This window comes from Giraffa tippelskirchi, chromosome 8 (genome assembly GCF_054371585.1).
Source record: "Giraffa tippelskirchi isolate mGirTip1 chromosome 8, T2T-mGirTip1v1.2.pri, whole genome shotgun sequence".
Lineage (NCBI taxonomy): Eukaryota > Metazoa > Chordata > Mammalia > Artiodactyla > Giraffidae > Giraffa > Giraffa tippelskirchi.
In genome coordinates, this window is record NC_137282.1 from 157,993,940 (window position 1) to 158,009,232 (window position 15,293).

The following is a 15,293-nucleotide window of genomic DNA, read 5'->3' on the forward strand; positions in this document are numbered from 1 at the left end:
TGGAAAAGACCCTGATGCTGGGAAAGACTGAAGGCGGGAGGAGAAGGGGACGACAGAGGATGAGATGGCTTGACTGCATCACTGACTCAATGGGCACGAGTTTGAGTAAACTCCGGGAGTTGGTGATGGACAGGGAGGCCTGGTGTGCTACAGTCCGTGGGGTCGCACAACTGAGCAACTGAACTGAACGGACAGCTGATTTACTTTGCTATACAGCAGAAACTAACAACACTATAAACAATTATACCCCATTAAAAAAATGAAATACACAACTTGCATTAAGTACAGCCCTTTGATTTCCACTCCTTCCCACCCCCCACCCACCAGCTGCTAACACTTTTAAAGTCCCTGAGAGAAGTCAGGAAAACTCGAGGAGTTTACTCTCTCTCCCCCATAGAGGGGTAGCCCCATGATTACAGGCATTTTAAAGTGAAAAAGGACAGACGCATCTCCTTGGCCCAACCCAATATCAATAAACTTCAGGTACAAGTACCTGAAGGGGGTAAACAGAGGTTTTATTGCCAGCTTGGTCACCCTTCTGTCCTCTACCTACCCTCATGTTCTCATCAACAATCAATCTCAGGGCTGCAAATCTTAATCATGAAAAACAAAGTACAGCAAGAGACTGTGAAAACTCTGCTTTGCTTCCAGATGCCATTATCAAAGGCACACACCATGTTATCTTCTGATTAAAAAACAGAACTGTGTAATTTGGGTGACTTAGAATAAGCAAAAGATACTTTTGCCATGTGTTTTTTCAGATTCAGCTAGGCTTTTAGGAAGCTGGAGAAGTGGCCTGTGGCAAAGGGAAGTAACTGATCTTTTATCTAGGTCCAATCTTGTTACGGGAAAAGACCCTGATGCTGGAAAGACTGAGGACAGGAGGAGAAGGGGATTGACAGAGGATGATGGTTGAGTGGCATCACTGATTCGATGGATATGAATCTGAGCAAACTCTGAGAGATGGTAAAGGACAGGGAATCCCGGAGTCCTGCAGTCCATGGGAACGCAAAGAGTTGGACGTGATTGAGTGAATAAACAACAACAACAACAATCTTGTTAATAAAGTGCATTAAATAGTTATAAAGCTTTTGGGGGAGGGGTGTAATAGTCCACTCTCTTCATTCTATATTTAAGTTAAATTCACTGAAATAATAAAATCTTACCATTAGTGCATTGACTTGTCAAGGGGAGGAGGGGCTGTGTCTAACTTATTCTTATACACTCCCCAAGCGTCCTGTCCACCCTATACATCAGGAAACACATGGAACTTAAGTTTTGATCAGATATAGGCAATAAGCACTGGCATCAATTCCTTTTCAAATCTGACTTCAAAGAAACATAAAATACCAAACTGGGCAACTAACTCCCCTCTCATTCTTTAAGTTACTCAAATCTGCACAAAATTAAAGGATGACACTTATCTTTGGGATCAGACCCTGCTTAATCAGCAAAGGCTCATCTTCTTTGAGGCCATCAGTAAAGAATCGCTGGATACATTTCAGCAACAGAGAAACGTGCTGGAATTCATTTTTATCCAGTTCCTTGGGATGAGACCACACCAAGTTAAAAACCTTACACAGTTACACATCAGTATTCTGATTACAAAACAGAAAAACAAAACTCACTTGCCTTATTTACTGATCTGTCAAGATGGCGTAATAAAAGATTGTTATATTTTTGAGGAACATGGCGCTGTTCCTGAAAATATTCTTTGATTTTCTGAAATCCTTCATCATGGAATGCATTAGTAATAAGCCATTGAAGCTGGAATATTGACAGTTTGAAAATTACTCTTTTTCCCCAAGGATATTTATTTTATAGTGATATTTCTAACAATTGCTATCGATAATAATTCAGTGCAGAAAAATTCAGTGCCGAAAAAGAGGGTAAGAATAGTTATATCTTTAACAGCAACCATGCAGGCAATGATTTTGGGGGCTTAAGACAGTAGTTTGCAAAACCACCACCAGTACAGTACGGACATCACCAGGGGACGTGTTAGGAGTCAGAAACTCTGGGAGCAGGGCCTTTCAGGTGATCCTCATCATGCTAAAATCTGAGAACCGCTGACTTACGGAAAACCACACCTGAATTACAGGTATCTGTGGGTAAAGAGACTTTATCCTCCATGATGTTAGAAACTCTAAAACACTACAAAATTCAAGCCTATTATCACTCATTAAGTTACATAAATGATTTTAACAGGAGAAAACTAATTCAACACAAATACTTACAGTTAAAGGAACTAATACACAAATTGCTATGATGAATGAAACTGAACTTTTCTGCCTGAAAGTTCGTCAAGACCTATCTCTATATGTGTGCTTGAATAACATATATTCTTAAATATCTGTACTATAAAAGTTACGATTTCTTCTTTAATCAAGAAAACCCAGTCTAATCCTACAGGCTAACTTACAGTATTTTAACGAGTCATTTTACTATATCCAGCCTGAAATTCCATTTGTTACTAGTATTGATTTAAATGAGGAGAGAGCATTTGAAATTAAACATTTAAACAGAATTTAAGTTGTGTTATGTTGCTTCAGTCATGTCCAACTCTTTGCAACCCCGTGGACTGTAGCCCACCAGGCTCCTCTGTCCATGGGATTCTCTAGGCAAGAACACTAAAGTGGGTTGCCATGCCCTCCTCCAGGGGATCTTCCCAACTCAGGGATCGAATCCATGACTCTTAGGTCTCCTGCATTGGCAGGCAGGTTCTTTACCACTGCACCTCCTGGGAAACCCCTATCTAAAGTCAGTCAAGCGCAATTATTCTCCATCAGAACACCTGTTCCATTTTCTTCCTACCATCTTTGTTCTTAATCTGTCTCTTTGGCTCTCTGCAAGGCTGAAAGTTCTAGGAGAACCAGCATTGTGTCTATTTTGCTCAATACTGTCTACCTCCACCTAGAATAGTGCAACGGAATAGCCTAGCTTAGGATGTTAGTAGAGTAATCAAAGACATGGTGATAAGCTGATGCAAATTAGAAAAGTAGAAGAGGATTCCTCAGGCTTGAATAACTGCAGGAAGAAATCATGCGGACACCCCAGGAAACACAGAACAAGACAGCACACACACAGAACACAAACATGATCTTTACAGAGAAAGCATCCCGGGGCATTCCACTCTCATCCTTTTCCTGAACGGACTGCAAAGGACCTTCGGTCTCCTGTGTACAAAAAACATTTTTAAAAATTTTTTATTTCAAAGAAAAGGACTACGTTTTAAAAAGAAATACACGTTTACATTATTTTCCTGAACAAAACTTTCTTCGTTCATGCCACTCACTGAGACTAAGAAAAACATGACTGAAAAGAAAGCCCCAAAGCTTTATCCAACCTTCATTAACACTTATGACAAATACAAACTCCCACAAGAAACAAAGCAATCATCATTGTAATAAATGACCACATAAAATAAATTTAAACTCTATAGCAGCAACTATGATAAAAAAGAAAAGGCTTTGAATTAATGAACCATTTTCAGAATGAGAGCTTGTAAAATAAAGTTTTCTAAAGTGAGTTTCAAGCCCAGTCATGCTTTATATTTCTGACTTGCATGAGTTTTAAACGTGGCTCTAGGGCTTAAAACTGAAACTTCAAGGATCAAAACAGCAACAACAAGAAAACTTACTAAACATTGAGAAATGAGTTGTTACACATTCTCTTCAAGAAGTGATTCCTGGATTACCAACCAGGTTTTCACAAACATGCTAAACAAAGGCATCTCACCTTGTTGCTCCCAACAATTAAAGAATAACTTTTTTAAAAAATTTAATCTCTCTCCCAAAGAGGTTTTCTTTCTTTTTTTTTTAATCTAGCTTGGGCTAACAGTCCTTTGTGTACTGGACAAAATCCTTAAATATCAGCATATTTTACAATAATATTATTTATAAATAGAAAAAAAAAGGTGAATTCAAAGACTCAAATCTAGGTTTGTTTTTTCCATCAACAGTGTATTCAAGAAAAGGAATGAGGGAAAGTATCAATCCACCTTGCCCCCTCCAAACCCTAGGCGGCTGGGCTAACAGAAGCCCCAGAATCTTGGGACCGTAGATCTGGGACCTGGGTGGGTTAGCGTCCTTGCATTTTCTAAGCAGCCAGAGAGAAAACGGGCTGGGAAAACATTACGAGCTAACTCGAAAAGAACCACTTCACTGCTTTCAAACATTAGTTCTCCAATTTCCCCTTTCCCAAACGCTTTACTAGCGAGGGACCAGAAGTTTCTATTCTACCTTACGGTCTCCCTGAAAGTTACCAATAACTCCCAGCAAACCTAAGGACGGTGAAGCGCCCCTGCGAAGGGCCGGTGGGCACGCCAGGCTTCCCAGGTGGCGCAGTGGTCAAGAATCCGCCTGCCAATGCGGGAAACACGGGTTCGATCCTAGAGTCAGGAAGATCCCCCGGAGAAGGAACTGGCAACCCACTCCAGTATTCTTGTCTGGAGAATCCCATAGACAGAGGAGCCTGGCGGGGCTACACTCGCAGAGTCGGATACGACCGAGCAGCCCGACGGACGTGCGACCCCGCGTCCCCCTAGAACGGTGGAGAGGGGGCCGGGGTTCTACGGTGCTCAGGTCCCCCCCGAGATCACTCACCTCCCCCATCCCGAGGCTCAGTCAGGACGCCACGTACCCGAACCAGGGCGCACGCCCAGAGCCAGACGCTCCGCGCCGCGCTAGACCTCCCGGCTTCCGCGGGCGAGGGCTGGGGTAGCCCAAGGCTCCCGGATGCCAAGCTCCGCCCCAAACTCTAATTAATCATCCCGCCCCTGAAAATCTAGGAGAGTCCCGTGACTGACAAGCGTGTTTGAGAAACACTGGCAGGTTAACTAGGAATCAAGGAACCACCTGGGCGCACGCAAGCGCACCTTAAGAAAAAGCGATTTCTCGAGGGATGAAAACATGTCAATTAACAGACTTTAAAAGCGAAGTTCTAAACTGATAGGCGTTCCCTGTGCTGAAGCCAGCAGTTTTCTCTCCACCTTTAACAGACAGTAGAGCTGGTTTCGATCCATTGATATTAACAGACTGAAACCAAACTTTCCCCATAGGAACCAGATTTGTTCCTGAACTGTGACTTTATTCCTGATATTACAAAAGAAGGGATTTTAAAATATACACACCTCGCTGTGCTCAGCCAAAATAAACATTTTCATCCAGTCTGCTTGTTTTCTGTCTACTTCCTTTAGCCCCAGAAGAATGCGTACTAATGGCCAGGCTGAATATGTTGTCTGTTATGGGAACACGGTGGTGGCAAAAATAAGTTGGACTGGAGTTTTCTTAAAAAAAAAAAAAAAAAAAAACCCAAGCAGACAAAAAGACCTCTCAGATTCAAACATTCCTTGTAAAAACATAACTTGTATAATAAGGGGGTGCTGTGGGTACTTGGTGTCATGACGTTTACAGAAGATATTTGTTTGCATCAAAGCTAAACTTAATGTAACCAGAATATCTGCAAGTCAGCCCTGAACTCTGCCTTGTACCTCCAGTCCATTCAATTCAGTACTTATTTCAAAGCTCATCATATCCATTCCTGGCAAATATGATGTAATTTACTTATTTTAACCTAAACCAAACTTTTAGATTCCTTTGCTTTTGAATTAGTGAACTTCTATGATTTCAAAATCAGCTGTGAATATGGTGTTCTGAATCAATGTAAATATTAATGCAGGAAAATTTTAAGGTTGATAACAAATAAATACAGTTTAACTGCACTTTATTTTAGAGAATAAAATAGGTAATACAGAAAGAATATAATGTATGACATTTAAGTCTTCTTGATATTAGTTTAAAAGTTTTAATCAATTATTTTCAGACTGTGAGGAAAACATAACAGCCTTTCAAACTACATGGTTGGTAATACACTCAAAAATTCAGGAGAAATTAAAGATAACATCACAGACAACACCACCATTTATTTATCTTATTATGTTTTCATTTTGATTAGCTTCTTTTACTAACATGTTTTACCCAGACATAATTTTAGGATTACTTGGAATATATATTCTAATTCTGCTCAAACTAAATACTGTAGAGACAATGACTTTTCTTTGGATAACAGAATCTACTTAGGAAAAAGAAAAAAGTACTTGATTAATTGACTTGGCTTTCATTTTTTAAAAATTGTGCTTTTTTTATATTTTTGAAGGGTAAGGACCCTCTAGGAATATTCCAAAATTACAGAGACAAAGAATAGTATAACAGTGGTTACAATAAGACCATAAATTAGTTTCTACATATTTTCTGAAGTGATTTTTAAGTTCATTTTTGAAGTTATATTAAAAACATTTTGTTGTTATTGTTCAGTCACTAAGTTGTGTTTGACTCTTTACGACCCCATGGACTGCAGCATGCCAGGCTCTCCCTGTCCTTCACCAACTCCTGGAGCTTGCTCAAATTCATGTCCTCTGAGTTGGTGATGCCATCCAAATATCTGTTACTCCTTCTCTTCCTGCCTTCGATCTTTCCTAGCATCAGGGTCTTTTCCAATGAGTTGGCTCTTCACATCAGATGATCAAAGTATTGGAGCTTCAGCTTCAGCATCAATCATTCCAATGAATATTCAGGGCTGATTTCCGTTAGAATTGACTGGCTTGAACTTCTTTAAAATGTTTTTAAAACATTTTAAAAAGTATATTATCTTAAACTTGACAAAGAAATGTCGATTTGTAATAAATAAATAAATGAAAAGAGAAGGGTCAGTAATTTTAACCGTGGAAAAAGAAAACAACCCAAAAAGCAACTGAATGATAGGAGTTGCCAGGAGGTTGAGTGCGCGGCTGATACACTGAAAGTCTGTGGATGAAACTAGTGGGTGAACAGTGAACGCGTTTCTCCGTTTCCTCCTAGACTTTTGCGGCAACTCTGTGAGTGATTTTAATCAGAAACGCTGACCCACAAGAACTTAGAAAACTTTAGGGGCAGGGTGATCGCGGTAGGGAGGCTGGGGAATGAACTTGCTACAAGAACTTTGCTCCTCTGTTTGGGGGAGGGGGGAGAGGGGAGTTGCGGAGAGAGCGGGAGCGGGGAATCCCAGCTTGAAACTAGAGAAAGGAGGAAATTCGTGTCATTACCCAAATCTGGCTTTTACCCTCTTGGGAAGAAAGTTAAGAGGACTGGGAGCGTGGACGAGATTCGCTTCCTGCGGTTGTAAGTGCGCATCGCTTTCCTCACCTTTCGCCAAAGAAAGAGGCTGTAATCCTGCAAGAGACGCTGGACTGGGCGTCCTTCCCGCCGGATGCCACGCTGCATCCGCGCGGGGGTGAGGATTTGGCGGGTTGTAGGTTCCAAGCGTCCTCCTCTAACAGGGAACGTCTTTAGAGGCCAGCTTCCGTCTGGCTGCCTAAAGAATCTGCCTGCAGTGCAGGAGACCCAGGTTCTATCCCTGGGTCGGGAAGATCCCCTGGAGAAGCAAATTGCAACCCACTCCAGTATCCTTGCCTGGAAAATCCCATGGACAGCGGAGGCTGGTGGGCTGCAGTCCATGGGGTCGCAAAGAGTCGGGCAGGACTGAGCAACTAACACTTCACTTCTGTCTGGCTATCCTGGTAGCTGGAGCATGCCATCCCCAAGAACAAAGGCGCAGGGGATGAATTCTGGAAATCCACCCTCCCTCGCTGACCCGGGAGGCCAAAGGGCAACTTAAATCCCTTCAATCGGTTTCCTGTATTGGGGCCTTCCAATCACCCTAAGGTGATTGCACAGCTAAAGAAAGCTTGGTCTCAGCCCTGGGAAGCCCACAGCGCCCTACACGCTCACCTGGTTCTTCCAGTCTCCAGAGCCTCCGCAGACGGAATGGGTGTAAATACGATTTTGTGGTGGTATTTCCACGACCATTTCCACGCGGTTAGAGAAAAAAAAAAACCGCTATTTTTTAAAAGGGTCGTTTCAGGTGGGTGGCGACTGAGAAATCCCCAAGCCTCAGATCCTTTTCCTAGCACAAAGAAAACAGGCTCAGAAGTAGCCAAGGAGGCAGGGAAAATACAGGTTTGAGGGCGCTTGGGGGCCGCAGAATTCCCCCCTCCTTCACTTTCCCCCTTCCTACCTGATGGCGAAGAACTGACTCACTGGAAAAGACTGAGAGGCCGGAGAAGCAGAGGACGACAGAGGACGAGACGGCTGGATGGCATCACCGACTCAGTGGACGTGACTGAGCAAGCTCCGGGAGACGGCGAAGGACAGGGAAGCCTGGCGTGCTGCTGTCCATGGGGTCTCAGGGAGTCGGACGCGATTGAGTGACTGAACAACAACAACAACATCGGCCAGAACCAAATCCCCGAAAAGGACGGGCCCCAAAGCTAGTGGGCGTGCGCGCATCTTCTCGGATAAGGGAGCTTGGCCGCCGAGGCGCTTCGAGGTGTTTCCCGAACTGCCTGGGGACGATTGTCTCTCGGGGACTTTGCTGGAAGGTTCTGTCTCAAAAGCCTCTCTCTAGATCCAGTCGGAAACCCCAGAGGCGGGGCGCGGTTAGGAAAATAAACATGATTTTCAACTTAAACTAGACATTCCAGCCTCCCCCAACTCTGGCCCGTCTAGGCTTCAGTTTCCCGTCACCTCAAGGGCTCAGGTCCACCTCCCCTCCGTCCCTCGCCCTGCCTGGGAGTGGGCGACCGGCCCTGCAGGTCCATGGAGGGTGGGAGTGGGCGGGGAGCCAGGAAAGGCGGAGCACGGCGCGCGGGGCTGCGGGGAGGGGACATCTTTATAAACGTGCGGGCAGCTGCCTGGCTCCCGCGCAGCGCTCCAAGTGGGGACTTTTCAGCACCGCGACCAAGAACAGGGCTCCACCCGAGCCGTCCTGAACCCTTGTCCGCCGCTTCTGCATTTCTAAATCGGCCTCTCTGTCTGTCTCTCTGTCCCTATCCACTTTCTTTTAAAACAGGGGGGGAAACAACCTTGGGCAACTCTAGGTTGGTTTGTTTTTCTTGTGTCTTGCAGGACCCTTGGCGGGGAGCGCCCGCGAGGAGGATCGGATGCCGGCGGCGGAGGCGCAGCAGGCGGACTGCGCGTGGTCCTACGGCATGAAGCTCAGCTGGGACATCAACGACCCGCAGATGCCTCAGGTACGTGAAACCCGCTGCGCACGCCGCTCTCCATCCAAAGAGGGATGTCTTGGCAGAGACTGTGGGCAGGGCGCCCTACCACCCTCCCCCCCGCCCCCAAACACATCCCTGAGAGCCGGCCAGTGTACAGGGACTCCACCAGTGGCAGAGCTGGGGTTAGAGATGTGTCTTCTCCCACCTGTGTCCTCGAACTCTTTTGAAAACAACCAAAAGCAGCGGGAACTGTCAATTAGGCTCCAAGTTTCAATCGTCTGGCCGGCGGGAGCCTGACACCTCGTCCCTCACTTTCTTTTAACCGAGGTAGAAATCCACTGACTTTTCCTTGTCCATTCTTCGACATCTCCTGGAAAGGTGGAGGGGCATCTTGGTAACCGTAGATGCCACCTCTTCTCACGCAGCAGAACTGTGAGATAGGACCATAAATTGCCGAGACCGAATCTTAAACAGCAGGACTTGGGCCATTTATCCTGGCTTCCAGGATGAAGCGTGGCTATTGGGGGGCTTTGTAGTCATGCTAACCAGGTCACAGGCGCCCAGACAGCCTCTGGAATCCAGGTTTTGGACACAACTTCTGAGCTTACTTCTCTAGTGAGGAGGAAATCAGTGTCATCTGTTTAGGGTGAATTTAGGGTGAATTTGTTTTATTTTTTAACAGAAGGAAGGGGTCTCAAGCCAAGTCCCTGGAATGGGCTGGGCAGTTGTGCTTGGTCATAGTGGTTGGAAGCAAAAACTGGGGAGTGACTTTAAAGTCCTGGTTGTAGGTGGAAGGAGAATTAGGAGTGACCTGGAAGCATTTGCAGAGGTGGGCTTCTGGCAATGCCCTGGTACAAGGGGTGAGAGAGACTTGACTTTTATTCAGCATCTATTATGTGCCATACAGGTGTTCAAGTGGACAGCAATTCATTAGCAATGTTGTTTAACCTCTCAAAGAGATAAGTACTTTTGGGGTACACATTCATGGAAATCTGTTTGTTTTCAAGTCTGCCTACTTTAGGGTCACACTGTGCCATTTTGTGAAAGTGGACCACAGTACAGCAAGAGCATCTCATTCTCACTGACTTCTGTCCATGTAAATCCCCACAGGGCAGGGGGTGGGGGTGGGTGGGTGGGAATCTGTTCTTGTATTTTAGAAAAGAGCCATATCCAAATAAGGGAAGGATGGGTTCTCTCACAAGCATTTTCTAGACTTCCCGTGTAATGTGAAGAACTTATCCTCTGGGAGACTTGTTCTTAAACAGAGAGTGAGTGTGCCGTCTCTAAAGAGGCAGGTGCTCTGGGCTGGAGAAAGAGGATCCTGCTCTGGCTAACCCAAGGAGGAAGGGCTATACTCGCGGTGTGACCTTGAGACAGTTCCTGAATTTGCCTTAGTCTTGGGTCATTCGCTTGTCATCAAGCAGTGGAATTAGATAACAATCTTAGACTCTCATCCCATTCATGGTTAGTGCACTATAGTGCGAAAACAGACCATACGTAGACAAATGTACATGGCCGTGTTCTAATACAACTTCATTATGGATAGCAAAATTTGAATTTCACATGATTTTTCATGTGTCACAACATATAATACTTTTGATTTGTCCCTTCAACCATTAAAAAATGTTAAAATCATTAGCTTGTGGGCTGTACTAAAACAAGTGGGAGGCTAAATTAGGCCCATGGTCCCTAGTTTGCAGAACCCCTGCCATAAAGAGTACCTGGTAAATAGTAAGTGTGCAGGAAAGGGTAATTTTATATTAAACTTATAACAAGAAAGAAATCGCAGTATAAATAATGCATAATATGGACAAGGACCACCAAACATGAATAGGAAAGCAGTGCTCAGTCTTTTAGATATTACATTATTTTACCCAGGCAGCTCTTTGTGTAGAAGAATGACAATCCATATTGCTTTGGAGAGAGGCCCAGGACTTAGCAGGCTCCATCAAGTGCTTGGGTTTACCTTATGGTCGGGCTGTCATCGTAACACCCTTGTAAACCGGGAAGGCTGGGCTTCCCAGGTGGCACTAGTGGTAAAGAACCTGCCTGCCAGTGCAGGAGACGTCAGAGAGAGACATGGGTTCAGTCCCTGGGTAGGGAAGATCCCCTGGAGGAGGGCATGGCAATCCGCTCTAGTATTCTTGCCTGGAGAATCCCATGGACAGAGGAGCCTGGGAGGCTACAGTCCATGAGGTCACAGAGTTGGACACACCTGAAGTGACTTAGCACACATGCGTGCAAACCCGGAAAGCTACTTTGGGAAGCTGTTCTTGTCTCTTTCATGTTGTGCTGGGTATCAAGCCAAGAGCTTTGGAAGAAAAACCACTGGATGGAAGAAAAGATACAGACTCAAGTGTGTATCAGTGATAGAACTTTCTAACCACTTTCTGCCCTGGCACTTCAATGCTTACCTAAAAAATATTTGTAACATGTAAATACACCAAGAACTGGTATAACCTGGTGGTAAGGGGGACAGGCTCTGGAGTCAAACTGTGTGGGCTCAAATCCTACAGCCAGATCTTACAAGCTGTGTGACCTTGGGCAAGTCGATGAACCTCTCTGGTCTCCATTTACTATTCAATTAAATAGAGATAATACTAGTACCTATGGTCTGTGGGCATATGAAAGCTAGAACTAATACCTGTACCATTTTTGTAGGAAGCACTATAGAAGCATCAGTTTATAGCCAGTTGTCAGAAGGGTACACACACGTGATGAGTGACATTTCATAAGAGCACAGTTTCTGGGTTTTACAGTATTTCTGGAATTAAAAAGACTCAGTTTTCATCCTAAATATGCTTGGAGAAGATTAAAACCTTGCTGCATGGGGTTTGGGGTGGATAAACTTGACTGCCTGTCCTTCTGGACGCCTTTGCAGAAGCCAGTTCACTTTGACCACTTCTGCGAGTGGCCGGACGGCTACGTGCGCTTCATCTATAGCAGCGACGAGAAGAAGGCGCAGCGCCACCTGAGCGGCTGGGCCATGCGCAACACCAACAACCACAACGGCCACATCCTCAAGAAGTCATGCCTGGGCGTGGTGGTGTGTGCGCAGGACTGCGCCCTGCCCGATGGCTCGCGGCTGCAGCTGCGGCCAGCCATCTGCGACAAGGCACGGCTGAAACAGCAGAGTGAGCCGCAGGGCTGGGTGGGGGTGGCCCTGCAGGCGCGAGTCCCCTTCCTTCCTTCCGGGGGGGAGGGGAGTATGAACGGTTTATTAATTTTGATTAGTACTGATATAAATATATTTATTAATATTGATTAATATTGATTATTAATATTTCTCACCTCTGGCTTTGCAGAGAAGCCTTGTCCCAACTGTCACTCTGCTTTGGAATTGATCCCCTGTCGAGGGCACAGTGGTTACCCTGTAACCAACTTCTGGCGACTGGATGGCAACGCAATCTTTTTTCAGGTAGGTGGGAACCCCACAGGTTGTGATGGACATTCTCATCAGATCACAAGGACCAGGCCACCTGCCAGGTGTCTTAGAAACTCTGGTTTCTGGTTTAGTCCCTAAGCTGTGTCCGACTCTTTGTGACCCCATGGACTGTAGTCCGCCAGGCTACTCTGTCCATGGAATTCTCCAGGCAAGAATACTGGAGTGGGTTGCCATTCCCTTCTCTAGGGGATCTTCCCGACCCAGGGATCGAACCCCTATCTCCTGTGTTGGCACGCAGATTCTTTACTGTCTAAGCCACCAGGGAAGCCCCTTAGAAACTCTGGACCAAACCAAATACAGCTCAACTGGCCAGAAATAGGTGTTGTGGCTTCTAGCCTAGCCTTACTAGGCTCCTAGAAATTAGTTCACCTACTGTGTGCTCTCTAAGAGTGAGAGAGTGAACTTAGTTATAGTTCTTTTCATATTTAAAAGGACTATTAGGTCATCTTTTAAGATGTCTATTATTAGTGCAGTTTTATTTTAGAATTTTTTCCCTGTTTCCTTGAAAAAAAACAACTTGAGATGTAGGGAAAGGAATACTTAATTTTTGCCCAGCTTCGCCGCAGAGGAACACATGTGATTCATCCCCTTATTAATGCAGGCCAAGGGAGTTCATGACCACCCAAGACCAGAGAGTAAATCAGAGACGGAAGCTAGAAGAAGTGCTATCAAGAGACAAATGGCTTCTTTTTACCAACCACAGAAGAAGAGAATTCGAGAACCTGAGGTAATGGGGAGCTGCCATTACACTTCTTGTGGTCTGTGTTTGTCGTCATCACAAAATACACTGAGAATTACGTAAAATAGGAATGTCATACCTTAATTTAAAAGGTTTGGTTTTACGTGAAAATTCTATGTCTCTAACAAAATGTCATTGAATCAGATTTTTGCATAGGGTTTCTAATCCTTTCTTCTTCTTGAAAAAAAAAAAGCAGAATATCTCTACAGTTAATGATAGAGGATGTGAGCTGACATTCTAATACAAGGGCAATTATCCAACAATCATACAGAAAAACATAGGTGCATCCCAATGAGTTAACAGTATGGCTTTGAGAGGGTCCTTCGCATTATTAACGTAGAACAGATAAAAGTTCTTTGTGCAACTTGAGCCAGTTCGGCTTCTCTACCAAAGTATGCCAAGCAGGTAGAATATTCGCCTGAAGATAAGAGACACTGCCATTGTCTGAGCACTTTCTATGTGCCAGTACATACAGGCTAAGAGGTTTACGCTTCTTAAGGTCACAAAAGCTTTAAGAAGAAACTATGGTTATTGAGCCCCATTTTTAAGTGAGGAACCTGAGGCTCAGAGAGGTTAAGTAACTTGTCCAATTCATGAGAGACAGGCAGGATTTGAACCCAGGTCTGCAGCAGGCTCCTAAGCCTCTGCTCTTCTGCACGTAGTGTGTGGAAGACAGGACCACCCACCACTCAGACCCACCCTCCCGGGCTACCCTGGACCCTCCGAGTTCAGCAGCGTAGAATTCAAGCCTGAGCTCAAGCCATGAAATTCATGGACCTGGTGCCCAGATCATGTTTCTGTGCTCATAACACAGAGTCACCAACTGGAAGCTTGTTACTTGGTTGGTTGGTGACTGTTAACAGGTGAGGGTGTCCATGTAATTTACATCTCTATTTACAGATTAAAATTTTGTGTCATTTCTTTAGGCAGGAGAGAGTCAAGATCACAGCAGACATTTCAACAACATCCCTTCCCTGGAGAGCCCAGAGGGCTTGGATGTGATTCCTGATGCCGGCTTCCCTGTTCGGGGCCAGCCCTGCCTTTCCTTTCCAAACTCAGCCGCTTACAAAGCTACCTGCGACCTCACCACAATCCAGGGAGACATAGTACCACCCTTTCAAAAATATTCGAACCCAAGAATCTATTTGCCCCGGCCCCCCTGCAGCTATGAATTGGCAGGTCCTGGGTATGCAAATTCGAGCCCACATCCCACCTTTTGTAAAGACGCCGGCAGTATCCCTAAGGACACAGACTGGGTTCATCTGAACACGCTGCAGTGCAACGTCAACGCCTACAGCAGCTTTGAGAGGAGCTTTGATTTCACCAGTAAACAGCACGGCTGGAAACCAGCCCTTGGAAAAGCTGGCCTGGGGGAAAGGACGGACCAAGGACAGTTCCAGCCCGAGGCCGCTCGCCCTCAGTACACCCCACAGCCCCCCTGCAGGTACCTCACGACCACCCCACCCACTGCTCCAGCCCTTCAGACAGTGATCACCACCACCACCAAAGTCTCCTACCAGGCCTACCAGCCCCCCGCCGTGAAATGCTGTGACAACGTGCGGGAGGTAAAGAGCCTCTCCAGCTGCAGCTATGCTTCTGAAAACACCCAGATGTCCATCTACCCAGAAGCCTTGGACCTTCCAGCTCCGGTCGTCAAGGCAACCTCTCCAACAGCATCGCTTCCTCTGAAGATTCCCAGAAATTGCTGGACCGTCAGACAACACTCTCTGCCTTATCCTCAAGGGGCAGCGCCCTCCCGGACAGACGGAGCAGAGGCCTGGGAAGTGTGTCCCTCCGGACTGGGGTCTACAGTCAGCTATTTAGATCGAATCAGTCCATTCTTTAGCTGTGACAATGAGGACTTTTGAACAGCAGTCCTGGGCACAGCATAATACTGGTCTTCATGCAAGCAGTGGAACATGACATAGCAGCTCTCTTTTAAATTGGGAGATTCATTTAGCATGCAAAGAAATATATATTATATCAATAATATTTATGTACATATATATAATAGTAAAACCAATGATCAGAGTAAATTATAGACTGAAAATGTTTAGTTACTGTAGGGA

General features: G+C 45.3%; 1 protein-coding gene across 1 annotated transcript; it reads left to right on the forward strand.

Annotated features, from left to right (window-relative positions):
- Positions 1-8,977: 8,977 nt before the first annotated feature.
- GCM2 (glial cells missing transcription factor 2) lies at positions 8,978-15,092 on the forward strand. The gene is made up of 5 exons (XM_081523833.1): positions 8,978-9,067; positions 11,922-12,174; positions 12,346-12,458; positions 13,087-13,212; positions 14,151-15,092. Exons 1-5 carry the CDS (start codon positions 8,978-8,980, stop codon positions 15,090-15,092), a joined length of 1,524 nt encoding a protein of 507 aa, XP_081379959.1.
- Positions 15,093-15,293: the final 201 nt, after the last annotated feature.

Coding starts and splice junctions, on each gene's coding strand:
- GCM2 (XM_081523833.1), top strand. CDS start 8,978: ATGCCGGCGGCGGAGGCGCAGCAGGCGGACTGCGCGTGGTCCTACGGC. Junction 12,175..12,345: donor GGCACGGCTGAAACAGCAGA/GTGAGCCGCAGG, acceptor CTGGCTTTGCAG/AGAAGCCTTGTCCCAACTGT. Junction 12,459..13,086: donor GCAACGCAATCTTTTTTCAG/GTAGGTGGGAAC, acceptor TTATTAATGCAG/GCCAAGGGAGTTCATGACCA.